Raw genomic sequence first — 12,710 nt, forward strand, 5'->3', positions numbered from 1 at the left:
CTCAATTTATACAGCTTGATAATTTATATGGTGGGGGTCATTTGTTAGGGAATTTGTGTTGAGTATATGGCTGGTTAAAGGAGTGTTTCACAACTACATAATTATTCAATTTTAAGAAATATAAAAATCTCTCTCAACAACAACAACAACAAAACCCCAGAAAAATGCCAAGTGTTGGTAAGAATGTGGAGTAACCTGCACTCTAATACACCAGTGGTAGGTAAGGCATTTGGTTTCTCAGAAATCGCACTCCCAGGATTTATAAGCAATAGAAAAGCATACATGTGTTCATTTGTACAAGTCTTTAGTGAACATAAGTATTGTTTGAAAAAGACAAAATCTGAAAATATCCCAATACCTATTAACAGGAGAAAGGGTAAATGATTTATTCATACAATGTAATACAATACAGCAATGAGAACGAGCCAACTACAGATAACTGCAACAACAGGTGTCTCAAAACATTATTTAAAAAACAAAACAAAACAGAAACGAGCATATTGTATAATTCCAGCTATAAAAGTTCAAAAGTATGAAACACTAATACATGATTTTTCAAATCAGAATACAGGTTACCCTTTAGGAATGACTGGAAGGGTCATCAAAGGGGGGGTTCTGGGATGCTGATAATCTCGATCTGGGTGCTGAGTACATGGCCATATTCACTTTTTGAAAAATCACCAAGATGTTTATGATTTGTGTACTGTTAAGTAGGTTATACTTTAATCAAAGTTTTACTTTGAAATATCAGAGATGATATGAAGGAATGTTTAAAAACCACATTTAACCCATTAGTAACCAAATAAATGAATATTAAATAAGGCACTATTTTGACCAACTAATTAAAGTCAGCAAATAAGCATTTACTGAGTTCCTGCTTATGTGTCAAGTATTTTGGGAGCAACTGATATAAGACAGACAGTTTACTCTTTAGCCTCTTGGACCGCACAGTAGAAAACTTTAAAAAAGGAAAGAAAGACCCAAAACGTTGAGAAAAGCAATCATGCATTTCTCATGGTGGCATAAATTGATGCAATTCTCACAAGAAGTTAGGCTAAATTGCGACCATTAAAAAATCTATTATTAAAAGAATTATTAAAAAAAGGTTGCAAATTATATTAGAATGCTGACAACTATGTAAAAAAACATACAAGATAAAAGTGAAATTATATTACATATATCAAATTTATTTTCTTTTTAATTCTCCATTTCCAAAAAAAGCTTTAATGAATTTATATTGTAAGGAAAACAAACCATAATTTGCCACCCAATACCCCAATGCATTTCATTTCATTTCATTTCAATACATTACATATTTTTCTATATTCTTCAGGTTTTTTAATAGTATTTTTTCAAAGGGAAGTCTAATGAAAAAGTAAATCAATAAACCTTCTCCTTTATGACAACCTAAATGTCACCCCTATATATATAAAGAAACATTTTTGTAAGCACTGAAATCCTACAAAGTAAATAGTCAACACGAGACTTTTCTTTAAGTTGGTTTTAAAAGCATCTACTTTTTCTTGGAGATATCTGTAGTCATAAAATGCCTAGCAGGAGTTACAGAAAGGAAAGGCTTTTTAACAAACTCACTCTAGCAGCACTTTCTCATAAGTTTACTGCTAAAGCTCCATTAAAAAATCAAAGATGCATCCACTTGGGAAAAGGGGGGCTTTGCAATGAAATAAAACCAAATGTAAAAAGAAGAAAAGCAACTGAATCTGTTTTCCAAATAAAATAAATCTTAACTGGAGAACTAAAAATATTAATAACACTATCCTAAAATAGAAAATAAGTCATGGTGACTAAGTGTCTGGGACCCAGGAAAGAGTGTCAAGGACACAATCTTAAGGAAAATCGACATTTAAAAAATAAAAGCCAGGAAGCAGAGGTAGCTCCGTGGTTTGGGTGCCTGATTCTCAAGCACAAGGTCCCAGGTTCAACCCACAGTACCTCCTTAAAGAAAAAAAGAAACAAAAGCCACAAAAGATGAATCAGAGCACTAGGAAGGAAAAGTAAGAAGAGCCCAGGAGAAAGACACAATCAGTACTTCAGTCCAGATACCACATTAAGGATAAAACTAAAATTGAAGCATGTCCACTGTGTTTGTTCTCTAGAGGCCTACCCTGACTTCCGCCACCGCAATAGGGTGGGGATGGGGTAGAGGGAGTACCTGGGTGGGGTGATGAAAATCCTGGCTGTGACTGGAAGGAGAGCACTTAAGGAAGCCAGAGTCTGACAGGCTCAAAGGAGGGTATTCAGGTACAAGGGAGGCAACGCCTCCTACTCCCAAGAGGATAAGAGGGATGAGGAGAGAACATGAACACACAGCTGAATTTCTGAAACTACTAATACGTAAAATGGAAAGAAGGTATAGTTATATGCAGAAAAATTATCCAGCTGAGATTCAGACCAAAGATTTATAGCAGCAGCTATAACGTTTTACAGTATCAATGAATAACCTACATAGAAGAGAAAAAGAGCAAATGGCTGGACTGATGAACTGATGACATTTACATGGAAGGTAATGGAGGAGATAAGGGGCTAAGGCAGCTAGAGCAAGACAGAAGCCAGAGAACAGAACTTAAGTGAGAAAGCAAAAAAAGTTGCCTTTACAGAGGGGAAAAGGAGAAGTCTGAAGCAGAAGCAAAGGGAATAAGGGTATGAGATGGCTGGAAGCGAAGAAGGATGCCAATGGAAAGTGAGATACTACAGTGAGATTCTAGGGGTGAATGCATTTGGGTTAGTTACATGGTATGAGGTTTTAACTTGGGAGTAGGTGGCCAAGATGTGACAATCATTACAGTGGAAAAACCAAGGAATTGTAAGGCTCAGAGTAGAATGGTGAATGGGGTTCACTAGGCTGGTAAAAGAACTTTACTTGAGAGAGGAAACTGTAAGCCAGGTTTGACAACACTTGTTAAAATTGACCACGAAATTGTAAAGCAAGAAGGAGTGAGAATATAGTATGTGAGCCTCAAAGAAGATTTACAAATTTAAAAAGGAATCTTAGGAATTTCATTAAAAATCCAACTGTTTTTTAAATATAATGCCATTTCTCACAGATAAACTCTTGAAGCAATATATTTACTTATAATGAAACATTACATATCTTTTTGCATTATAAAATGAATAAAAGCACGTCAAAAAATAAGGGAAATATCACCTATAACCCCACCACTCTAATACGTCAATTAAGCCTAATTAAATTCATATTGCATATAAAATTGTATACTAATTGTTTTTCAACTACCCATAAGCATTTTAAGCCATATACATTTTTCCATGTTAATTTTAACACTTATATGATATTTTATCATGTAGATTTTCAAAATTTATAAATCAATTTTCCCATTACTCATATAATTTGAGGCTACCAAAAATTATGCAAATGTATAAATCAGCATAACTTTACATATCCATGCCCAACCTGAAAAATAGATGCTTAACAGTGTCTGAGGTAGGGAAGTGTCCCTAAAGACTGAAAGGTGAATGCAGGCTTATTTCCAGATCCACTATCTCACCAGGTTACTGACAACCCAAAAAATTTACCTGGAAGAAATCTTACAAAGCGTGGCATGAAATGAAATCTTGGACAGCAGGGAGGACTGTCTTCAAACAAAGGACCTAAAGTAAACAAGTGAAAAGGAAATTTAAAAAATAAAAAGAGAGCCGGAGAAAACAAACACTGCAACTTAATGCCTAAGATTTATGGTAAGTACAAATAACACAACCAGACGTAGGGATATAAAAAATACCCAGCCTCTCTTTTCCTCAATAGCTAAATCAATCATGTGGTAACTGCCACAAGCATCCAATGCAGATTACAGTAGGAGAGGACTACAAGTCAAGAGGAGAATGAAAGCCCCAAGGAGCAAACATATCCAGGAGAATTATTTAAAATATACGTATATAAAGGATTTCTAATATAATTGAACTTTTACATGAAATAATAGGCTTAGGTTCTAATTCCTTCCCATGTTAATGGATATACTGGAAAAATCAGAATTAGTAATAGAAACTTGGTTTGAAAAGTCATTCCCCAATACAATCCTTTAAAAAATTAAATATTTGCTGCAATACAGGAACTTCCAAACAGTAAATTATTATCCAAAAAACAGGTATCAAGTTTTTAAAATCTATCTAGTTCACACTGTGTGTGTATCCATGTGTTTTAATGGCTAACCTAGGTTCTCTGTTTTAATAAATTATAGTAATACACTTTTTCCTGAGTATTTAAAAAAATGAAAGAAATTTCAACTGTGCCCCTTTTTAAACTTTTCACATATGCCACAACTTATTTCTACAAGCATTACTCTTTTCTTGAAACCCTGTTATTTACCTTTAAGATTCCAGTCATATAATTCCAAGATATCTCTGAATAGGAACAATGAAAAGAGTTCAAGTCCTTTCACACAAAAATTCTGAAAAATAAACCAAAATCCAATTACCATAGCACTGTATATGTACATTAACTGAAGGTTCGTGCCATGTCAGTTGGCCCTACTTTGGAGTTTGTGATCCTGTGTGATGGAGCTGGACTCAGATGTGATCTTTGTTTACAAGCCTCTCCTGTTACTTTTACCAGACCTGTGGTTGGCGCTGGGGTTTAGTGTATACTCAGGGGACCTGAATCTCTGGACAGACCATGTGATAGCCAGGCCCTGAGCCTCAACAGGCTTGCAACTCCTACACTCTGGTTTATTGGACTTAACCCACTCAGCTAACATGGAGGTGAAGAAAGTCAACCACCACACCAGGGAGTCAAGAGTGCCTACAACTGAAAGCAGGAGAATTGCATCCAGCATCCATGTGGAATCTAAGGCCCCTTTTGATATAGATGTGGAGTGGACACAACCATTCCAGGGTCCACAGGATGGAGGAATAGAGCATGGTTTAGAGTGGACTTACTGATATTCTATTCATGAACTATTGTGATCAGTAATAGAAGAAAATGTAGCATTGATGTGGAGAAAGTAGCCATGGTAGCTGCTGAGGATAAGGAGTGGGAAGAAGAGATGTGATGTGGGGGCATTTTCAGGACTTGGAGTTGTCCTGGGTGATAACTGCAGGGACGGTTACTGGACATTATATGTCCTCTCATGGCCCACTGGGTGGACTGGGGGAGAGTGTAAACTATAATGTGGACCACTGACCATGCGGTGCAGCAGTGCTCATGGCCCACTGGGTGGACTGGGGGAGAGTGTAAACTATAATGTGGACCACTGACCATGCGGTGCAGCAGTGTATTCACCAAGTAAAATAAATGTCCCATGATGATGGAGGAGGTTGTTGTTATGTGAAGAGTGGGGTAAGAGGGTGGAGGTATATGGGGACCTCATTTTTTTTTAATGTAACATTAAAAATAAATAAAGACCAAAAAAAAAAAAAACAATTGAAAGTTCAACTAACTTGTTCTAGTCAAGTGTGTTAAAAAGTGTTTGTTAAAAATATACTAAAACCATAAAATAACCTGAAAAGTTTGGCCATTATCTTACAACAAACTCACTGATTTCAGGCAAAAATGAACCGCTTTCTCAGACTCTATACCTAAGTAGTAATGCCACCACTATTCCTATAAAAATGTCAACTCGGCCATGCCCAGTCAATGAACAAATAAAATGATGTGAAATTTAAAAAGAAAAATCTTATTCATGTCATTTCTTATAATACAAGTATAAAGAACATATCAGAATCTCTTAAGGACTTTTCGTTAATTCACCTTACGCACATATCTGAAGGCTTTGATAAGTATGTCCCAAACCCACCTGAGCCCCAAACCCCTTACCCCACCCCAACCAAGCATACCTAGCATCACAGTTACAGAGAATTACCATGAAACAGAGGTCTTTTATACCAAAAAGTTTAAATTCTTTTTTAATTAATGGTACTGGGGACAGGGAATGAGCCCAACACCTCGCATGTGGGAAGCCAGGGCTCAATCACATCAGCAAACCTGAGCTGGTTTTTTAATTTGTTTGCTTGTGTTTTTTTTTTTGTTTGTTTTCAGCTGGCACTGGGGACCAAACCTGGGACCTCCCATGTGGGAAGCAGGACTCAACTGCTTGAGCCACATCAGCTCCTTAATGAAGGCAAATAAAGTTCCAAGAAAAACTACAAAACTTTGTACCAAATCTCTCCTGTAAACAAGCTTAACAGATGATATATTTGCAAGTGAGACTTGTCTCATAATTCTTCCTCCTACTTGTTTTGCTCAGGGTTCATAAATCACCCTGTGTGAGATCACGCCAGAAGTAATAAACTTTTACAATAGCAAATGAAGGCTTCTGACCTTAAGAATCAAAAGGAAGCAGAAAAACCCTTCTAAGCTGGAGAATGAAAGGGCAGTCCCTTCTCTTCAATTCTTTTTGAAAGGCAGGTAGAATTAATAGGACTTGCTCAGATGAAATAGGTGCAAACTAAGCGTGCATGTCATGCCCATCAATTCCCCATTGGCATTCCACTGCCCATGACAGAGCTGTACTGTTAAACAAGGTTTGCAAGAAGAGCCAGGGGCTCAGGAAATCAACCCCGACTCCAGCGCAATGTTAAGTGCACAAGCTTGTTTGCTGTCTAGTTGTTATTTCTTAGTGTGATTTGTTGGCACCACTAAATTCAAGATCAGGTGATGAATCATTCTGAGATTCACATTAATCTTGCTTAGGAATTTAAAACCTCTTGCATATATTTAGATAAATCTGCTGCTGAGGATCCAAAATGAAAAACAATTAAGAAAAATATGTAAATATATGGGAAGAAAAATGAACCAGGCATTGATCTTGTCATGGAAGATGATGCATAAGACTGTTCCAACAGCTATCAGATTCTGTTTTCCTATTCTAATTTCCTCTCTGATAATGACCAGCAACCAAAGTCTGTCCCCTATGTGAAACACACTAGAAACAGATGTAAAGTTACAATCAGCAGACACAACAACATGAGGAGAGACGGTTTCAAAACAGGTCAATAGTTGAAAAGTTACCCAAATTTTGACCTCTGCATTAGCGCTACACCTCACTGACCCTTTCAAACTGGTGAACACAATGCTTTAGAGGTAGTCCAATGGCAAAAAGCCAGAGCTGGCCAAGTTCAATGCTTTAAAATTGTAAGTGTGGGATAAATAAAAGAGCAAACTACATCAAGCTGTTAAATAATCTCCCTTACCTCAGGCATCATCTCTTCAATGAAATGAATCGTGTAGTCTATGTTGAATCTAATTACTTTACACAGTGGAATCTGCAAGAAGAAGAGAGGTTCAGTCTGCAATGCCTTCCTGCAGGCTCACGCTGCACATGTTTTCTATGTTCCCCAGAAGGCTGTGAACCAGATGAGAAAGTTTCACCTTAATCTAAACAGCTAAAACCCTGCATATGAAGCTGGACCAAACCTGCTGGATTTTAATGGTAAGAGCTCAGCAGGCTTAGTCTCCACAAGAAGCCTGCATAATGCTGATGCTTAATTAATGGTAATAATAGTAGCAACACAAACCTAAGAACCCATTGAAACCAAATAGATCACTTCTAAAGAATACAGAACTATAATCATAAACTCTTTTTTTCTCAGGTTTTTAAATATTTCAGAATCTTCAGCTCTTTAGACAGATCCCATATGGTAAACAGACAATTTATCAGTTATAGATTTCTAAGTTATTGAATTATATACAATTCATGCTGCTTATCTGGCTCTTGAGCAAAATGCAATCACAGAACAGGAATAAAAATAATAACTAATATTTATTGAGCTAAGCACTGTTCTACTGCCTCACATATTTTGGCTCATGTATTCATTACAACATCTCCAGGAGATCCATACAACTACTATCCCTATTTTACAGTAGAAGAAACTAAGACAGAGAGTGCCAGCTACCCTGGCCAAGGTAACAGGTAGCTGGCCAATCAGAAGTCTTACTCCAGGCCCCAGCTCTTAGCCTCTAAAGTATCCCCCTCTCATCACCTATTCTAATACTCAGGTGTTGGTGAAATTGAAGGAAGCCTCAGCATGAAATAAATCCACATCTGTCTTGTTTTACCAATGTATCATCAGACACTAGCTTAGTGCCTGGATATAATAGGTTTTGGTTTGGTATTTTTTTGAAGGAATCAAAGAATGAGAAAGGGAGAAAAGGAGGTCACTGCAGTGGCTTGAATAGCTAGCTGGGGAAAATAACAGACCCCAGAAGCCCTGGAGATATGTTAAGTGGGCTTTTCTTGCTGCTAAATCTGTTCATAAGATGATTTCATACAGATATAATTTTCTTTTCCCAAACCACGGCAGTCAAAAAGAATGAAATTTTAATTCTACCAGCAAAGGAATGGCAAAAAAAATAGAAAAACAGTCTTATAATGCCATCTACTGGAAATCTTTTTTTCCTGAGAAATGAAGTTTAGTTTAGTTATAAGATACTTTTTCTTTTTTATTTCTTAAAGGGTATTGGTTAATTTAAGTGAAAATCACTTACAAATTTGTGCAATGATTCAACATATTTTAAAAATAGCTGTTCTTTGCTAACAACTGTTAGGCTCATAGTTCCTCTAAAATAAGCCACAGTCCTTATCCTTAAAAGATAAGAATCTAGAAGAGGAAAAAAAGCAAGTAAACAAAAATAGAATACAATACACCGTAACTATATGATTAAAAAACAAGCAAAAAAAGTATAAAGTGCAAAAGAAGCAAAGAGTATTGAATTAATACCTTGCCCAAAAGAAATAACAGTGGAGCTGAGTCCTGGTAGTTGGGGAGGAATTTTCCAGGCCACCCAGAAAAATAAAGACTGGACAAGAACAGGTGTTCAGACTTCAAGCAAGACAAAGAAAATAAAAGGAAACTGGGAGTAAAAACAAGACATTTATTTAGCTGTTCAGAAAATTAAATGCATCGAGAGAGAAGCAAGGTGATTCTAAAGAGGAAAGTATAAATATTGTACATTATAATCTACATTAAGGATTCAGGGCTTATCCTTACTAAAAGGTAATTCAAGTATTTTAAGTAGAGGGAAGCAGATTTGGCTCAACGGATAGAGCATCTGCCAATGACATAGGAGGTTCAGGGTTCAAACCCAAGGCCTCTTGACCCGTGTTATGAGCAGGCTCATGCGCAGTGCTGATGCACACAAGGGGTGCCGTGCCACACAGGGGTGCCCCCGTGCAGGAGAGCCCCACGTGCAAGGAACGTGCCCCGTAAGGAGAGTCACCCAGCACGAAAAAAGTGCAGCCTGACCAAGAGTGGCGCTGCACACATGGAGAGCTGATGCGCCAAGATGACACAACAAAAAGAGACAGATTCCCCGTGCTGCTGACAAGAATACAAGCAGACACGGAAGAACACACAGCAAATGGACACTGAGAGCAGACAACTGGGGGGGGGAAGGGGGACAGGGAAGGGGAGGGAAATAAATTTTTTAAAAAAATCTTTAAAAACAAAAGCTATTTTAAGTAGAGACTATCAGTCTTTAATCCATAGGTCACTAAGGAAACTGTGTGGGAATGGTATTAGAGAAGTAAAAACCAGACTGGAGTCTAATAAAACAGTTTAGGAACCAAATGAAGAGCAAATTGGAAAAGAAGAAAAAATTTTTAAATATAGATGTTACTGACATGCACGGTGATGACCTCCCTGAAGCAGGAGTGAGAGAACGAAGAATATAGGATAATTTCTGGACTTCTGGCTTACATGACCAGGTAGGTTATGACAGCATTAACACAAAAGCAACAATTTATGAGCATTTCCCCTGAGTACCTCAAACTCATTATGTGGGGAAGATGACAGAGTTCAGTTTTGTGCAGGCTGAGTTTAAGGTACCTGAGGAGACATCAAGGTGAAGGCTGAGTTTAAGGTACCTGAGGAGACATCAAGCACAGAGCTACACATCACAATTGTCAATATGGGCTTGGTGGGGATCAGTGTATGTGTGAGAAGAAAATCCATGGGCGAAACTGAATTACTATGGGTAAGACCATATGACAGAGAAAAGGACCAGAGCCCTTGAAAATACTCAAGAGGCAGACAGGAAAAGAACACAACTGTGTATTTTACTCACGGCTACCATGTGCAAAAGAACTAAGCTAGATGATTTGGGCAAAGACAGTTGTACTAGTTTGATATTGCTTATGAATTCCAAAAATAGATACTGGATTATGTTTGCAAACTGGTCTGTTCCTCTGGGTATATAGGATTGTATTAAATTCAGAGGTTCCACTTCTCCTTGATTAAATTATAATTAAGCCTTTGATTGGGCCACATCAGTAGGATGTTGAGTTCCCACCCCCTTGGTGGGTGGGATAGAGAAAACATGGCAGGGGCATTAGTTGGAGTTTTTTGATGCTGGAGCCCTGGGAAGTAAATACCCGGGAGAAGAACACAGAGGAACAGAGATGGCTCAGAGGAAGAGATGGCTCAACAGACACAGCCGAGGCCCCAAGAAGAGAGCGAGCCCAAGGTCCAAGAGGAAGGCTGGACCTTGCAGATGTTGGCAGTCATCTTGCTCTAACACATGGCAACAGACTTTGGTGAGGAAAATAAGGTACACTTTATGGCCTGGTAACTGTAAGCTTCTACCCCAAATAATTACACTTTTATAAAAGCCAACAAATTTCTAGTATTTTGCTTCAGCACCTCTTTGACTAATACAGTAGTCCTTTCCCCATCTCATCTTAATTAAAATATCACTTTTTGGAATTCCTTCTTTGACCTATTCTCTTTACATATACTTTATTTTCTTTTGGGCCCCTATCCACACCATGCTTGCCCTTCCTGGACGCACAGATTTGGAAAGGAAAGGTCTATCTTTTCAAACTTTGATCTCTTTCTGAGGTTCAAAGCGAACTTGTCATTTTACTATGTTGGTCAACCAAGGAACTGTGTAACTTCAAAGATCACAAAAACAGCTCCCAGTCAGTGTCATCCAGTAATATCAATGACTATAATCATTCCTTAAAATGTATTTTAATGCTTAAAAGTAAAGAATGTCATGTGCTGGCTGATACTAACACCTATCTCACTCTACCAAAAGCAAGCAAACAAAAAAATATACCTATATACCAAAAACTCCTCCCTACACTTCTAAAGTCTAACTCTACTACCTCCAGGCACTGAATGACCGAACCCAGGGATCAGCCAAACAAGGGGAAATGAAATGATCAAGGCACTTTCTTGTACTTTTGAGGCTGAGACAAGACAGTGTGCATCTCATATTATATTCTCATAACTTTAGTTACATTGTCAAAGCCCTTATTAAATCAGGTATTAAAAATAACAGCAAATATATCTCATAAAAAGATAAAAATGTCCCTAAATTCTCTATACTTAGCCAACAAGGCTTTCAATCCACTTCAATTTAAGAAGACCTTAAGAGAACTTATTGGAACTAAATTTGGTTACAAGTCTATCATTACTATCATTTGCATGCTCTTATTGCTAATGTTCTATTTCTAACAAGAAAAACAGATCAGTAAGGCAATTTAATAATTCTTTTTCTTGAGAGATTATTTCACATTCATGAGGCCTTTGATGAATCTAATTCCTAAGAACTGTACAACACTCAGATTAAAACTCAATTGTTATTATCAGAATCTCTAATATAAGTGATAGGGCTTACCATCTCATTACAGGGTAAAGTTCTCAGATTTTGAGCACTTGAAATTTTATATAAAACATATGCTGAAGCCAGGAATTTTCCAGGTCTATCTTTCATTTTATAACAACTGTAATAACAACTGTGATTAATTTAACGCCCTGTCAGTACCAAACCTTTTACTAAGGGACATTAAAAAACTATTTCTAATTCTTACTGAAGTCCAAAGCATAACTATCATTAATAACACTCAAAAAACCACTTCTCCAAAGTAACATAAATATTAAAAATTAGAGTTAAAAAAAAAAAAAGAATTAGAATAAAGATTCAAACCCAAGTCTGTCTGAATCATTTCCAAAATAAGAGGCACCAATATTCAGTAAGGATGTAATATGTGCCAAGCACCATGAAGCACTTCTCATGTGTCATCTCATTTGTTTTCACAAAGTCTATGAGACTGCTATAATTATACCCTATCTTATGGATGAAAAGGCCAAGGGCAATAAAGATCGAGCTGTCAAGTCATACAGCTAGCAAGTGGAATTCACTAATATTTAAGTTATAGTTCTCTCTGAGGCCACATGGCTTTTCCTTCTTTGATGAAGGTGATCCTAAAAGTTAAAATAAGGCCAATATTACTTCTAGAGAATTAGATGATAAACAACTTAAATATATACATGCTAACTTATAACTACTTGTATTTTCTTCTAAAATCCGCAGCCCTCTGCAAAAGCAAAGCAATAGGAGGGGAAGAATTGGACTAGATGATCTCTAAACGCCTTTGGAACCCTCGGACTATGAGACTGGGTGTAACAAAGAGTCTGAGAACCTAACAGAGACATTAAAACAAACAAACAACAAACTACACCCCAGAATTCAAAAATTCCTAATAGCTTTTCATAAAGATTGTTCAAGAATGGTCCAATATTAGTCCCTTTTCTATACTGTTGAGCAGATGGTCCATCCTGGAGGTAGATGTAATGTGCATCATCAAATGATTTTATTTTTACATTTACAATGTAGTCATCTTTTTAAAGAAAATTCTCTAGGATAAAACATACTATGGAATAAGAAAACCTAATTAAGAAAACAATTTGTTAGTATCACTACAATGAAATCATGTCTACTTACGAAGGAAAAA

General features: G+C 37.0%; 1 protein-coding gene across 19 annotated transcripts in view; it reads right to left on the minus strand.

The window, feature by feature from the left end:
• Positions 1-12,710, minus strand: part of DROSHA (drosha ribonuclease III) — a 140,783-nt gene that overhangs the window by 88,364 nt on the left and 39,709 nt on the right. For all 19 annotated transcript variants that reach the window (XM_058307374.1, XM_058307386.1, XM_058307363.1 and 16 more), the window contains 3 exons: positions 7,165-7,236; positions 4,343-4,424; positions 3,553-3,627 (listed from right to left, as the gene is read on the minus strand). In XM_058307374.1, the coding sequence (XP_058163357.1) occupies positions 3,553-3,627; positions 4,343-4,424; positions 7,165-7,236 (229 nt within the window). The remainder of the gene's footprint in view (positions 1-3,552; positions 3,628-4,342; positions 4,425-7,164; positions 7,237-12,710) is intronic.

This window comes from Dasypus novemcinctus, chromosome 2, assembly GCF_030445035.2.
Source record: "Dasypus novemcinctus isolate mDasNov1 chromosome 2, mDasNov1.1.hap2, whole genome shotgun sequence".
NCBI classification, from domain to species: Eukaryota; Metazoa; Chordata; class Mammalia; order Cingulata; family Dasypodidae; genus Dasypus; species Dasypus novemcinctus.